At 46.9% G+C, this 17,444-nt stretch overlaps 1 protein-coding gene across 5 annotated transcripts in view; it reads right to left on the bottom strand.

The window, feature by feature from the left end:
- Nucleotides 1–17,444, bottom strand: part of ARID3A (AT-rich interaction domain 3A) — a 306,578-nt gene extending 289,134 nt beyond the window's left edge. For all 5 annotated transcript variants that reach the window (XM_061557738.1, XM_061558016.1, XM_061557851.1 and 2 more), the window contains exon 1: nucleotides 17,239–17,444. In XM_061557738.1, coding sequence (XP_061413722.1) covers nucleotides 17,239–17,280 — 42 coding nt within the window. In that variant the 5' untranslated portion in view covers nucleotides 17,281–17,444. The remainder of the gene's footprint in view (nucleotides 1–17,238) is intronic.

Below are 17,444 nucleotides of genomic sequence, written 5' to 3'. Positions count from 1 at the left end.
ACAGAGAGAGAGAGAGAGGCAGGAGAGACAAAGCGAGAGAAAATGAGAGTGCTCGCAAGAGGAAGTAGGTGGAGAGTTAAAATGAATAGCGGTGTGAGAGTGTCACAGCCATGCGGACAAGCGGAGCGAGGTGGCGGCGGGCGGGGGGGGGGCAGCGGTGGTGGAAATGCACGCGAGAGGGAAATTAAAAACGGGAACAGCAGAAATGAAGATTGAGACACGGAAACAGGAAGAGATGGGGGGGGGAACCACGCAAGAAACGAAGCGATGAAGTCCAAGGAGTGAGAGAGAGATAACGAGGTGGAGACGGTGAGGATGAGCCAACGGCAGAGGAGGAGGATAACGGCGGGAGGTTCGTGACGAGGGTAGTTGGGGGTGGGTGGGAAGTTTGCGCACAGAAACACACGGAGAGGGCATCCCGTTAACATCACAGCCACAGCGCTTCGCGCTGCAGCAGCAGCAGTAGCAGCGGTAGCAGCAGCGACAGCACCCAGGTTTAATGGTCTCGGTGGCTAGGAGATGTTAACTACCTCGCCTGGTATGCAGAAGGTCGTGGGTTCGATCCCGACCCTGACGCCTGATGCTGTGTATTTGGAGTTTGCGTGTCTCTCTCTGCCCATGGTCGCGTGGATTTTTCCCCTCTACATTTAGAATCGACATCACGCCTTTCTATTATTTGGCTGCTATAATTTTACACACGATAAGCCACTTGGTCGAGTTATCATTTGTGATAGCTAGATCGCTTCTGAAAAAAAGAGTTATACAGCTGAGTTGGCTATACCTGGTACAACAGAAAAAATACTTTCTAAAATAACATATATTTTAAATAAGATATCTGTAGGAGTGGTGGTGGTGGGGTCCACGGTTCGGAGGTCAAGGTTCTATTCAACACCCGAATGTTTTTGGCTCATCGTTCCGTGGTGAAGTATGGTCATACAACCGCCCATGGACCAACGCAGTACATGGGAGAGGGCTTCATCCAGCAGTGAACTGGACGCAGAGCTGCTTATTATTCTTACTGTAATATCGTATTAATTACTAACGCTAAAGGTGCACAAAACCTCACTGTGATATAATTCAGTTCTGTTTAATACACACCATCAACACACTGAAGGGTCAGCTCACTTAATAGCACGGCTTGCCAGTTTGCACTATTATTATTTTTGTTGTTAATCGCAGTAATTATGACGACTCCACCCTCCTAGGTGCACATCACGAATGATTAAGGGTAGAGTGCGCACTGCGGTACAGTTTATAATTGCCGAGCGTGATGACGGTGCCAATTGCTTATGTAATTATCATTACGTCGCTGCACTGATATACCTCAACGTAAAGCAGAGGGCTAATCGATGATCAGGCAACTCAGCGATCCGCTCCACTCACTCACCGGCGGTCAGTCACCTCCTTGTGACTCTTCTATTGCTACTACTACCACTACCACCGTGGTCACCCTTCCCGTGAATTTCAACTCATCGGATTCCTCCGAAGATTCGGTCTACCAGACAGACACCGACTGTTTTGTCTCAGCTGTACCCTGTTCAACCACCACCACACTGCAGGTCACAACACACTCACTCACTCATCCACACACACACACACATTTACCCACACTCCGACACTCTCACTCACGAATTCACTCACTCAGTGGCCACACCGCAGGTCACACGATTCCCCTTTCCGCTTCTTCCCTCGCGCCGCTCAACTTCCTATCCCAAGCTCTCACGATAACCTTCAACTCAACCTCGAGGAACGCACGGACGGCACAAACCCAGTACTCGCACGGTGCGCCAGACAGGTGCTCAATTAAACTGGAATACTCCCCACGCCCCCCCGACGCGCGCACATTTAGCGCGGTGCGTCCGGGGCGGTGACCCCGCCGGCAGCGGTAGCTTTGTTTTATACCGCCCGTTCGTAGGGGTTCGTGGTTCGGGTCCTGGTTACCACTACGGGGGGGCAGGGGCATCCACTGTAAAAATATGACGGCGCATTCCGCTTTGCAGTGGAGCTCAGAGATCCCGTGGCGCCGTTGCCGTTGTGGGAAAGGGGTCAGGTCATTGTGAGGGTGCAACGGTGTCTAGGAGATGTTAACTCGTTCGCCTGGTATGCAGGCCGCGAGTTCGATCCCGACCCTGACTCCTGCTGTATATTTGGAGTTTGCGTGTCTCTCGCTCTCCCGATCTCCCCGTAGTCGCGTGGATTTTTCTGCGGGCCCTGCGGTTTTTCCACTCCGCATTTCAGAGTGAACATCACGCGTTTAGACTAAGCTAAAAATTTCCCTGCGACGATAAGCCACTTCGTTGAGCCATCATTTGTGATAGCCAGGTCGTTTCTTGAAAAAGAGATATGGCTCAGTGGGCCTTACCTGGTGAAATAAAAATAGTTTATCGTTTTTTAAATAGTTTTGGCTTTACGAAGCGTGCCAGCGACACGCACGGTGCCCAAATCTTTTTCGAATCGTGAGAAAAATTACCTTAAAATGACTCTGGCCGTCGAACAAACGAGTCGTCGGCGCGTCGTAACTTGGCCAGAACCTCTTTGAAGAGGAGTCTTGGGACTCGTCGAAGCCGACGTGGCTTAAGCGAACGTCACTGGGCATCATTAGCTAATGGCACACTGTGTGGTTAAGTTGTAGTGATTGCGGAACGCCCGTGAGATGGGGCGAAAAGCCTTAATTATGATGATCGCAAATTACCCCACCGTGAGACCCACCTCGCAAGCCCGCCTCCGAGCAACGGCTCGCGTCATTAAGCTACATTAGCCGCGTTTAAATTGGATATTAATTATATCTATAGACACACATCGGGATCTCACGGTTTAAAGTGCGATACCAAAACACAGTATGTAAAGTCAGGATGTATTCATACATAACAGGGTTTTTTTTGGGGTTAGATCGCGTAAATATATAAATGTGTCGTTAAAGCTGCTACCACCAGCCGACACAGCCAATAATTAAGGTTTGTCACGGAAACAGAGCACGCCAATTCGTTACTAGTACAGCACACCGGTGTGTTGGAGAGCAAATCCACTACAACACCTACAATCTCTCCAAGACACTGGTGTGCTGTACTAGTAACGAATTGGCCACGTTCTGTTTACGTGACGAACCTTACTAATTGGCTGTGTCTGGTGGTGGTGGTGGTGGCGGGTTTAACGACACATTTATATTTTACGCGATCTGACCCACAAAAAAACTGTATTATGGACGATAATGATCGCGAAAGTCTACGCGTTAAACTCGGCATGTATTTTTTGCGCTCTCTAGCCCTTCCCCGAAGCGTGATTCCAGTCAATACTTAAACTGTAGCTTATTAATGCCGTCTTGGCAGAAGCCAGGGATTCTTTGAAATTCCCACAAAATTGCACAAAACTGGATTTCGGCGAAGCGGGTTCTACCTGTGGAGCGTTGGCTCGGCGGATAGCGCACTCCGCAATGTTCAATTCCCGGTCAAGGTGTAACATCGGCGGCGAACAGAGTTGCCACCGCGTCCGGGAATTGGCATCCGTGTTTGGATGGCAGGAATTGGTTTACATTATGAGACCTCCTTTACCAGTGGCAAAATATAGTAATAGGTTTTTACCCTTTCAACTGGTACAAAAACTGACACCTTTATACAAGGCATCATGTTTGCAATAACTACAACACAAGCAGTCAAAATGCAAACAAAAAGAAACAACTCTGATGATGATAATGATATGCACTGTCCTTGAAGTTGATTGGTCCACACCCGAGACAGGTTTTCATAGAGCCTAGTCTCCATTGGTGTTGGACCAGATAACGCCAAAAGGCGTCTTTTTGTTTGCATTTTGACTGCTTGTGTTGCGGTTATTGCAAACATGATGCCTTGTATAAAGGTGTCAGTTTTTGTACCAGTTGAAAGGGTAAAAACCTATTACTAGGAATTGGTTTGTGCCGAGATCTGGCAAACCGTGCCCGGCATTGCTGTGCTCAACTTAATTTGTAGATCACACACTCAGAAATGCGGCCGGGTTTGGTCCACTGTGGGAAAAGGTGGCAATCCTTGCGGCAAGTGATATCAGAACCAGCCTTAGTCTTTCTCACTTCCCCATTCACCAACCAGCGGCGAAGAGGCATGGTGAAGTAATGGTCGAAACAACCCTGTGACCGATAACCGCTGGATAGCGACCTTCCCTATGCTATGATTGAGAAAAGATGGAACTATTTTTTTGTGGACAATTTAAATTTTATTGGGGAGTTCAAACACGTAGGGATGCAAGTACACACTGACAAAGACAACGATTTCCCCACCCCACATAGCTTTAAACACCCTTTTGGGGCAAGTCTTGTTCACGAGTACCGATGAAGGCCAGACTGGCACCCTAGCAGCGATGTTTACACATCTCACCAGGTACTCATTTGAGGCCGAGTCGACCTAGGGGGGAGGCCCAGGACCCGCAAGGTTCGTCGCGCAACGCGCTAAACCACTGGACCGCCTCTCCCCGTTCACACGCACGAATATGCACATCCCTATCTATGCACAACGAATCCACGATATAAATAGACGACATGATCTACATCAGCAGACGAGACCATGTGCCTATCAGCCGTGCAGTGGCGCCACCACTTTAAGCTTCCGGTCAGACCGTGAACCCCTTGTCCAAAAAAAAACCATCACCACATCTATTAAGTTTCTCAACACTCTGGGCATCTAATTAGGCTGGGTGGGTTTATATATATAATGAGCTGTTACCATAATTGGACACGGGGGGGGGGAGTAGGGGGGGATTTATAGAAATCAGGACTTGCAACAATGCATTTACCACATTGAGACACTTTTGCATGGAAGCAAAGGTTCGATTCCATAATCCAGGCTTGCTGTAAATCGATTGGCAAGCTTCGGAGCGCACGGCAAACAGCGGTTAAAACAACAGCTCAAGTTATTGTTTTTTTAAATTCCCACACCCGGCACACAATAGAATAATTAATCGTTATACAGATGGGTACAGCCGCAGATGAGCGCAATCTGCAGGCTCCGTGTGCGGCGTTGGTCAAGTGTGGCTGGTGCATCCCGAGGGGGAAGAGTAGGCCAATACAAGCTACCACTCCTCCTTATAATGGAACCTCTTCCGCCAGCAGGGACGTGAGCAAGGCATTGCAGGGTTGCGCTTTTGTCCTTTCGTTGCCGGATCATAATCGTTGCTTGTTACGTAAACACGCGTATAGGCCCGGCCACCTCGCACGCAAATGCGTTCCCCGTTTTTTTTGGTTTGCAGCGGATGAAAAATGTGAACGATAAGACGTTCATTTATGGGCATGCGTTCGTGTGCGTTGCACGCATACATCGGTCCCAATTGCACGCATAAAGCACGGTACCGTAAAATCCATCAAATAATGTTACTTTAAAAAAATATGCAACACACGAGACGCGATTAATTACAACGCGATTTATATAAATCGTAAATGTAGTGTGTAAGAAGACTGTCCTGTAAATAGTTTACTTTTATTAACGGTTAAAGGCGCAGCCCTGCAATTACCCACACACGTCACCGCCGGTGGAAGGCGTCTCGAGTACCCCTCCTGGAAGGGCAATTCGGCCTACTCTTCCACACTGGCATCGACTTCTGTGAAGACGTGGGAGTACACGCACTTTGCCCTACCACCAAACGCAACCTGTCCCATCGTTCGACCTAATCGTGATGCCCCCCCCCCTCCCATTGCTTCAACTGCCGCGCCCTCGGAGATCGAATGGTGAACCTGGCCAATGAGCGTGTACTGCAAACACGAAATGTGTGAATGAATAGCTGCCCCCCCACCCCCCCTTTGCAAGCTTTCAGAACGCGTTCTGAGATCTTATCCGCTTGTGTGCCTCTCTACCATTGTTGAGCGAGTGGGTGTCAGAACTGGGGAGACAAAGGCGGCCGGGCGTGGTGCTGGCCACCCACCCTCACCCCCCCACGTGTACCGTTCCGTATACTCGCTGACCAGCACTTGCCCCAAACGGTCCATTGAGGCTACACGGGGGACCTTTATCTATGCGCGTGGGTGCGCGTGCGTGCTTGTGTGTATTTATCGCTTGCGTGGCATTCATGTGATGAGTTACATTGTTGGACCCCCCCTCCCCACGACCCCCCCACCACTCCTCTATATCTCCCCACCAATGCAGCCACACACACCCACGTTTGTAATTGCATTCACTTTGGTCACGCACATGCCGAGCGGCGATTATCATTACAATGTTTCAGCCACGAGACGGCACAGACACACACCGAGTTTGATTTCTGTGACCACCCACCCCACTGAAATCCCACCCCCTATAGCTGGTGTTTAATAACACATTAAAATATACACCTATTTATTGGGTAATTTAGTTTTTGCCCGTGTCATCTGTGTGTGTGTGTGCACGCCAGAATATGACGAATATCCAAACGGGTCCTGGGGCCTCACCCCCACCCTCCCACTAGGTTGACTCGGCCTCAAATGAGTAACCTGGTGCTGTGTGTAGTAAACATTGCCACTAGGGGAGACAAAGGCGGCCGGGCGTGGTGCTTTCCACCCACATCCCTCATGTGCCCCAACAGTCCGTTGCAGGCGATACCCGGGGAATCTTTATCTTTGTGACAATCAGAATTTTGGATGGGGTTATTCCTGCCAAGTGTGTACCGTGTGCCCGACTGTGTAATTGCGTGCGTTTGTGTAATTGTGTCAGTGTGTGCGTGTGTCACTGTGGTGGTGTCATATCGGTGCGGGCAATTGATTCAGTTTGTGTCTCAATGCAGGGCAGTGCATGTCAGTGGGTTTGTGAAATTGTGTCGCCTAAACAGCTTTTGTTCGGCCGGATCGAGGGGGCTAAACGGGCACGGCACGGGCTAGAGAAGAGATGGAGTGATGTGGTACAGGAGGACATGGAGCTGAGTGGACTTGCCGATGACCGGTACCAGCGGTGGGTGTCAAGATCGGCCTCTGTGGAGGAGGCTCGTGAAGGACGCTACTGGGCAGTGGGAGGCAGTCGCCCTCTAACAACAACGGAGGGGGGAGGAGCGACGCTCACAACAACGGGCGGAGCGCCGGGTGGCTAAAGCACAGCAAGTTGGCACAGTAGGGGGCACAGGTGGTGCATCAGCCAGTCATCTCGGTCATCTCAGTCAGTCGACCTGTGGCACCTGCTGGGTCTGCCCCGTGACCTCCTGCCAGCGGGCGTTCGACACTTCACATGGCCTCAAGGTGCACCTAGCCTGGCACAAGCGTCGTGGTGACGTCACCGCCACTTAGTGGCGAATGGCGGTGGTTGTTGTGATTGTGTCGGTGTTTGTGTGTGTCACTGTGGTAGTGTTATATCGGCGTGTGCAATTGATTCAGTTTCTGTGTCAATGCAGGGCAGTGCACGTCAGTGCGTTTGTGTAATTGTGTCACGTGTGTTTCAGTGTGTGGGTAGTGGTTCTATCGGTGTTGACGTGCCAGTGTGAATTTTGGGGAGCGGTGGCGCAGTTGTTAGCTCACGGCGCTCACGAAGCCGAGAAACAGAGTTGGATTCCAGCTCATGGCCAACAGTGACTGAAATCCCAACGGGTCTTGGGCCGCCCCTAGGTCGACTCGGCCTTAAATAATTACCTTGGACGGTCTGTGAACATCACCATGTGTGCAGTGCAGACCTTTAATAGGGGATTTCGAACAGCACTTGACCCACGCCTGTAAAAGTCTATATGGGCGATCTTTGTCTTTGTAAATGTACACACGTGTGTGTGTGTACGTGGATGTGAGCGGTAGTGTAACGTTTATCACGCAAACACTACGGTACCCGAAGACCCAGGTTCGATATCCGCTCACGGCCACCAACACCATGTTACGATTATCTGAACGGGTCCTGGGCCTCCCCTCGGTCGACTCGGCCTCAAATGGGTACCTGGCACGGTGTATAAAAACATCCTGACTGGGGAGACAAAGGCGGCCGGGCGTGGTGCTGGCCACCCCACCCCCTCGTGTGCCGTTCCGATCTTCATAGGTGCTCGCTAACAGCACTTGCCCCAACAGTCTGTTAAGGCTATACGGGTGGAGGAGGGGTCTTTGTGTTTTTTTGTGTGTGTGCACCAATGTGTATGTGTGTGTGTGTCTCACATCGTGGTGCATTCACATTCAAACAGCGGAAATGTCCTTTCCTGTGCACTTCCACTCACGATATACCCGGACACACAGAGGTGTCCACATGCAGCACAATACGATGACGCCATTGTCTGCTGATGTGTAATACCCCGTGTAGCCTTTTGCCAATAATGTCACACTGCTGGATGATTTGAGCATACTTCACCACGCTGAACAACATTGGAGGAGGGTGAGGGTGTGTGGGTGGGTGGGGTGAGGGTTAGAGGGCGTGAGAAACCAAGATAGGTTCAGAAAAAAAATCGCCACTGATGTTAAGCCGTGGCCGAGAATCGAATTCAGAGGCGCGAGTTCGTAATTGCAATTGTTGCTAACCACTGCGCCACCACTCCACCCAAAGGCGTATTAACTCACGTAATCTGCCTTTGTGTACACATATCCAAGTGTACAATACTGTATATGTGCACACATCTAAAACGTACGTACGCACTACGTACAATGTTACTAACAACACACACGCGTAAAAAAATGACATTCAGAATATAACAGACACAAAAAATTCGCACACATCACAGGCGAAGGAGCGGTGGTGCAGTGGTTTAACGCACTGTGCGATTGAAACCGACCACTTGAGTTCAGTTCCAAGCCAGTGGCTAACATCAGAGGGTGAGTAATGTCCATTTAAAAAAAGAAATGACCAGCGTGGTGAAGTATGGTCGAACACGGCAGGGGGTGGAGGTTTTCATCCAGCAGTGGAAGAATGATCGAGGGGACTGGCTGTAAAAGAATGATTATTAGAATATAGATATTTTTTTTATTGTTTATAAATTAAACGTAAACACCGGCATCCTGGACTTGTATACTCGAAACACAATTATTCCTTATAACATATACACACGCGCATTATACCAATGGTCAACATCGTTCGTCCAAGCTAAACATCCTCAAACCATGTGGCTAAATATAGTCATTATTCAACATCTACATTTCATCGCGGCGATGACCTTAACAGAAGGTGATATGGGGGGAAATTAAGTTTTGCATTGCAGATGTAATCCTCCAGATTCATAAAACGAGCCCACAATAACCCAGACCCACACCCACCCACCAATAGTTCAAAGCAAACGTTGCAAAGTGCGTCTTATAATCCGGTAGCTGTTGGGTATTTGTAAATGAGACAAGATTGGGAAGACTATGATGGGGCGTCTTATCATCAGGAACAGGAGACCCAATGGCGTTGGACGAGTGCTGTTAGCGATCACCTTCGATTCGGGATGGAGGAGGAAGTCATGTTGATGTCGTGTTGCACAACAATATGCACCCCCCACCACCCCAACCACCTTTGTCTCCCCCATATCCGATGCTCACACATTACACCAAGTACTACCCATCTTCTTGGTTCTTTCGGTAAAGTCACGTAGAAGGGAAATAGTAATATAATAAAAATAAAACATAATAAAATCATTCTCACGACGTTTCGGCCACAACGCAAGCAGCCGTCCTCAGGTGAAGAACAGGTCTGTCGGGGAGACAGCGTCTGCAGTCACGAAAGCTTTACATCGAAAAGTACTACCCAGTTAAGGTTGAGTCGACCTAGGGGAGACGCGGGAATAGGTTCCGATACCATACACCGCACACATACAAACAAACAAAAAAAGTTTTGCATTTCAAAAGAGCGGAGGCGCAGTGGTTAGCGCACCACCATACCAACCCGGGCCTTAACCCGAGTTCAATTCCCGGCCACGACCAGTACCGGGTGGATGACAGAACCGGTCCCAACTACCCCTACACCCCACCGCTTTCGTGAACCCGCACTTGACCAGCGTGGTGAAGTATGATCAAGCAAACCCACATGAAACCCACCTGGCCTTCATCCAGCAGTGGATTGGCAACACAGTCCGTGACCGTCTGTGTTCGAGTGCGACTTTGCCCGCCACTACAGATAGATAATACGTCGCAGGTAAATATTGCGAGCACCTCAACACCAACCTGCAATTCATACCGTTGCCCAAGTCGCAAAACCTACCGACTTAACCAATCCATATATTTACCTATCTGCTTTCTTACATATATGGGACCTAATCTGCATTCATACATCCCTAGCTATACCCACCTATCAGTCTGCCTTCTTACCTATACCTACCTACTTAGATACTTACACCTGCAACTTTACCCACCTACCTGTCTTATTTATGTTTATACCTACCGACCAGAGTTCATATCTGTACCCACCGACCCCACAACCTCTGTACACTTATAAGCCCGTGTGGCTTACCTAACCCTGGCCATATATATAGATCTATGTGCCATCTACAGGTGACATTAGCAGTTTGCATTGGGGAGGGGGAAGGTGAACCCAGCAGGATTAAGACTTCTGGTGGACTTTGCGTGACATGTTCGGGCGACAACAACCACTAGATTAATATTTGGAGTTTGGATTTAAGGATTGGTGGGGTCAAATGGGAGAGTTGTGAGGGTTTCGTCGTCGTGATGATGACACTACGAAAAGGGGGTGCAAAGCAAGAAGACCCCCCTGGCATCACGCCACGCTGGCCGAAGGGTCTTTTGGCCTACTCTTCCACGTTACGCGATATAGCGATGCATTACGCCCGAATTATCCGGATTATTGTAACACCCCCCCAAGCTTTTTGTTATAGTATGGGGGGGGGGGGGAGAGAGTCTTATAACCCGGAGAAATACAAACACAAAATCACATCCCGTTTATAAATCCACTGCTAGATTTTTGACAACCTCCAGAATCAGTGTGTCAATCGGTCTGCCGAGGAGGGTAACTTATTTGGGCATACTTCACCACGGGGAAAGGTAGCCCAAGACCCGGTCTTAAAACATCACTCGGATTTTGTCTTTTGTCTACGTCCCATCCATCCGTGGCCTGGAATCGAATTCAGATTCGTGAGTTCGCAACGCAGTGCGCTAACCACTGCGCCACCGCTCCCCACCCCCCTCCAACACACTACACAGACTGTGGAGAACAGATTGCTTTTGACTCGTAACTTGGCAGGGCTCGGACTAAAATAAAAACAATAAAAATAGAGGACCAACCACAAACACGGCTCGAACCGAGTATCGCGCTAAACTTATTAAGACTTTAGTTTTTTTTTAACAGCGAGATTACTCGCTCGTGAACAGAGTAATTCGCCGGAGTGTGACGGCGAAGTCGATAAAAAGCAGGGCTCAGAAATAAAACTAAGATTGGGCGAGAAAAGTTTAGATAAATATTCTTACAGAGCCTCGGTAAATGTTATTCATTCACATCAATTTTACGAACGTCGTTTATACACAAATATAGTTTCGACGTTTCGACTTACTGGCCTTAAGAGACAAAACGATTCATGTATAACACACACTCGTTAGTAATATAGCAAATACGGCTTCGGCAAATTTTATACCAGACTTACTAAGACGTGAAATCACATCAATGTTGTAACGTCGTTCTAAAAACATATTTTCGACGTTTCGACCCACTGGCCTTTAGAGATACAAACGATACGTCGTGTGTATAAAACATTCTAAAACATGTGGCAATTGTGAGAGGTGTCACAGCAGCGGTTAGCAACGTGGGCCCCCCAAGACCACCACCTAAGTTCAAATCCCATCCGTGGCTAACAAATTTGGTGGTGAGTGACAATTCGAGAACCAGCGTGGTGAAGTATGGTCAAACAATCCCCTATGCCATGGCATAGGGGATTGCTTGACCCAATCACCTATGCCATGGCATAGGGGATTGGTCATCCAGCAGTGGATTAAGGGGTAATTTAAAAAAAACCGATCAGAACCATAAAGCAATGAATGAAAACCCAACAAAAACCCAACAATGTCTATGGCTTTTTGGGGGTAAACGTTGCTATTGATGGTAAAATAGTCTTCAAAAGGAGAGGAAGAGAAGCTTTGACGTGGGGTTAGATGTTGAGTTTCGTGTTACGACGAAGCCACAGTAAGACTAAGACGAAGATTGTGAGCGGAGTTTTGTTGGTACTATTATTGCCAGATATTAGGGTTAGTTTGCGGGGACTTTGTGGTTAGTGTTTAAGCGGGGGTCGTTCCGACCGCTAAAATAATCGATTATTCGGTCGTGGTTTTTACTGCCTTGGCATGAGTGTGGAACAAAGCAAAATAAACACAAATACTTGAAGAAATTCGTGGCCGAAAAAGGCCTTTTCCTCGAAACGTCGCCAGTCATGTCATTTTACTTTTAAAGAGTTTCATTTTTTTATTAATGTCTTGGTGTTATTTTTTTTTGTTAGGATAAGTTTGTCAATAGCGTTATTGGATTCGGGTTAGTGTTGGGGTTGTTATTTGAGGGTTCGTATTAGTAAAAGTCATGATTCCATTCAGTGTTGAAGTTAGTGAACCTATTAGTTGGCTGTTCTGATAGTTGGGTGTTATGATAGAATTGTGTTCTACGTGACTAACGACAACCTATTGTGTTCATGGTTGTGTAACCATCTCATATGTACAAATACTCGACACATCACACACTAACTAATGTACACACACATTACTCGCACTAAATATGCCGCAACTACACGCCTTTTTTTGCTTACAAATATTAAACGAATTATAAAAACTTACCTCTCAAAACACTTTTTGTTACCGAACCCCGGAGCTTAAAATGTGTAAGCGGTTGTCGTAATAAAAGCGTTCTAAAAGATATTACATGTATTCTCATCTTCGTCGTCTTCTTAAGAAGGGGGAGCGGTGGCGCAGCGGTTAGCGCACTTGCTGAATTGTTAAGCCGGCAAAAGTCTCGGGTTCGATTCCCAGACACGGGGATAAACGTGGGTGGACTATTGACATTCGAACTTCCTTCTAAAGGTCCCAACCACGAATGTTCACCGACCCAAAAGTGTCAGGGGGAGGCATTTCATCCAGCAGTGGATTTGACACTTGGGACACGTGGGCCAAAAACTTCGTGTACGGCAACATAAGCAACATACGAAACACCTAAACTTAAGGGCATTTGCTTAATGCATTTCAAGGCGCATTATAATCGTTTAAATATTACAAAGCTTAAATATTGCAACGCATGAAAAGCGGACTTGACCCTATACACAACACACACAAAATGTTGAAGTTATTAAGCTTATAGCTGGGTGTAAGGACGATAGTTTATGCTGTAGATGTGCGAAAAAACGATTCTTATACACTACAAATGATAAGATTGTGAGTTAACATTATGTAAACTCTGTACACACACTATATGAACCTTAAAGTTTGAACTATTACGTGGCTGATAGCGTTTCAAACTTGTATCGCTTTAAAACACAAATAATTAAAGTGCTTATAACATTAAAAATATCTTACAAACATTCTAAAAACTATTGCTACCTTAGTGTAAGATCTATTACGTAGCTTAACACATAACTTATACACACATCGACTGTTACACGTTTAAAAAATATACACAATCTAATGTTAAATAGCTTATAAATAGTGTAAAAGCTGTATCACTTAACTTAGAGACATGAGGCTTTTAGCCACACACAAATCTAATGTCTCTAACGATTTAAAACAACGCAAGAGCGATTACACACTTTCCCATACTATTATTAATCTAATACAAAGTCGTCTAATATCTATCACAAGGCTAATAACACACACACAGCTTATACACAATTTTAATTATCACAACTTACAACTCAATAATCATCACGTAGCTTACGTTCTGAAAACTTACGTTGCTTTAATAAAGTCTAACAAACAACTATTATACACACTGCAAATTAACAACTTACACTGGCTAATGCATCACATACATTAAACATAACAACTCTTAACTTACACTATCATTACACAAGAAGTTATAAGAACCACAGCAACGTACACACACATTACGTTCTGTATTAACAAAGATTACATCACTTTTTACATGCGCACATTGCAAGTGCTATCTCATAGTTCTTAATACATCTCATAGTTCATATATCTCACAGCTTGGACATTACATCTCATAGCTAATCTATCTCATAGTTTAGACGTTACGTGTATGATGTGTAGAACCTAAACGCTACATCACCCAGTAAGTAAAACAAATAGTTAGAAGTTCAGACTTTAGACAACAACGTCCACAACAAACGCTACACAACATTACACAATTTAAAAGTGTCCCATAGCTAAAGACACACATACATATAGGGTACAACAACATAAGAACATTGCACGAAACCACTGCGTTTAAAAAGACTCATTACTAATCTTAAACACATTACTGGGCAGTGAAATGACTCAACTCTTTACACGCAGACACACAAGCTTGTGTGTAAGTGATTATACACAAGCTTGTGTGTAAGTGATTATACACATCACAAGCTTGTGTGTAAGTGATTATACACAAGCTTGTGTGCAAGTGATTATACACATCACAAGCTTGTGTATAAGTGGTTATACACAAGCTTGTGTTTAATTGATTATACACAAGCTTGTGTGTAAGTGATTATACACATCACAAGCTTGTGTATAAGTGGTTACACACATCACAGGCGTTGTGTGTGTGTGTATATATATACAGAACACATTACATCATAATACGCACAGTGCACATCACAGCTACCAACACACACACACACACACGTGTGTGTACCACAGCATTCTTACACACACACACGTGTACACACACACGTGTACACACACACACGTGTGTGTACCACATCACACACACACACGCACACGTGTGTAACACATCACACACACACACGTGTGTCTACCACATCCCATCACGTACATGTAACCACATATGGCACACACACACACACAATGTACGCAAACGTGGGATACATCACACAACGATGAATGCCGTATTGCATCGCGTCCCATGCACACCCCACGTTATACACACACACACACGTGTGGTACACACACGTACACACACACACACGTACACACACACACGTGTGGTACACACACACGTGCACACGTGGTACACACACACACGTGCGGTACACACACACGTGTGGTACACACACACGTGTGGTACACACACACACACACGTACACACGAACACACACACACACGTGCACACACACATGTGCAACCACGCCCGGCCGCCTTTGTCTCCCTTACCCCCCCCCCCCCCAGGAATGTTGGCCGCGTTTTCTCGTTCGCAGTGCGCTCACCACTCGCGCCACCGCTCCTACCCCCCCCCCCCAAAACAACATACAACATACATGCCACACACACACATACTACATGCAAGCACACGCATGTTACAGGATATGCTGTACACGGCGTAGCGTGCATTGTGCAGGCCACTCTAGGCTCTGTTACACACAGACGTATAGTACACACACTATACACAGACGTATAGTACACATACTATACATACACGTGTAGTACACATACTATACATACACGTATAGTACACATACTATACACACACGTATAGTACACATACTATACACACGTATAGTACACATACTATACACACGTATAGTACACATACTATACACACGTATAGTACACAGACGTATAGTACACATGCTATACACAGACGTATAGTACACATGCTATACACAGACGTATAGGACACATACTATACACAGACGTATAGTACACATACTATACATACACGTGTAGTACACATACTATACATACACGTATAGTACACATACTATACACACACGTATAGTACACATACTATACACACGTATAGTACACATACTATACACACACGTATAGTACACAGACGTATAGTACACATGCTATACACAGACGTATAGTACACATGCTATACACAGACGTATAGTACACATGCTATACACAGACGTATAGTACACATACTATACACAGACGTATAGTACACACACTATACACACACGTATAGTACACATACTATACACACGAATGTACAATGGTATAAACACACACACACATACTGGTATATAAGTGTAAATTGACGTATATGCACACTCATGTACACAGACACACACATACAACTACCCATAGGTACGCGTAGGGCACCACACGTGTACACAAATACACAATAGAACCCATACACACAATACATACACACATAATACATACACGCATAATAGACACACACTTACACAACACCACACGTGTACACAAACACACACAACAGAACACACAGACACATAATATATAGACACACAATACAGACACAATACATAGACACACACTTACACAGCACCAAACGTGTACACAAACACACACACACAACATAACCCATACACACATATACATAGACACAATACAGACACACATAATAGACACACACTTACACAACACCACACGTGTACACAAACACACACACACAACAGAACACACAGACACATAATACATAGACACACACGTACGCCGATACTGCATCATCCACCGTTGCTACAAACCCCACCACAACTATTACCACCACCACAGCTACCACCACCACCACCAGACCCACTACCACCACCACTAAACCTACCACTACTACCACTGACCCACTACCACCAACACTACCACCATCACCACGACCACCACCACAAAGCTACCACGACCACCACCAAAGCTACCACGATCACCACCAAAGCTACCACGACCACCACCACCAAAGCTACTACCACTGACCCACTATTACCACCACCAAAGCTACCACTACTACCACTGACCCACTACCACCAACACTACCACCATCACCACGACCACCACCACTACAAAGCTACCACTACCACCAAAGCTACTACCACTGACCCACTACCACCACCAAAGCTACCACTACTACCACTGACCCACTACCACCAACACTACCACCATCACCACGACCACCACCACTACAAAGCTACCACTACCACCAAAGCTACTACCACTGACCCACTACCACCACCAAAGCTACCACCACTGACCCACTACTACCACCACCACCAAAGCTACCACTACTACCACTGACCCACTACCACCACCACTACCATCACCACCACTGACCCACTACTACCACCACCAAAGCTACCACTACTACCACTGACCCACTACCACCACCACCACGACCACCACCACCAATAAGTCCGATGGGGGGGGGGTGCTTAGTGGCGTTTTGGCAGCCGGCCGGCCTCGGCTACCCGACCGCAGCCATCGCCCGCTCGGGGTGTTTCTCTCCGTGACCATCATCCGCTGTCTTCGCTTTGAAATCCCAACAAAAGTCCAACACCCACCCACACATACACACACTCACCAGCGCCGACTTGGTGTCCAGGCCGTTAGCACTATCCACCATGATTGTCGTCGTGTGACTGAGATGGCGCGACCCCTCGGCTATCAAATCCCGATATTTTCACATCAATCCACCCCCCGCCGCCCCCCCCATCATCATCCACACGCCCCGAAGCGCCGCCACCACCACCACTACCACCACTACCAGCGGCAAGCCGCACCGGTACC

This window comes from Lethenteron reissneri, chromosome 1 (genome assembly GCF_015708825.2).
Source record: "Lethenteron reissneri isolate LAM-NWPU_2019-01 chromosome 1, ASM1570882v1, whole genome shotgun sequence".
Taxonomy (NCBI): domain Eukaryota; kingdom Metazoa; phylum Chordata; class Hyperoartia; order Petromyzontiformes; family Petromyzontidae; genus Lethenteron; species Lethenteron reissneri.
The sequence above is the reverse complement of the archived record's forward strand: the minus strand, read 5'-3'. Positions and strand labels throughout refer to the sequence as shown.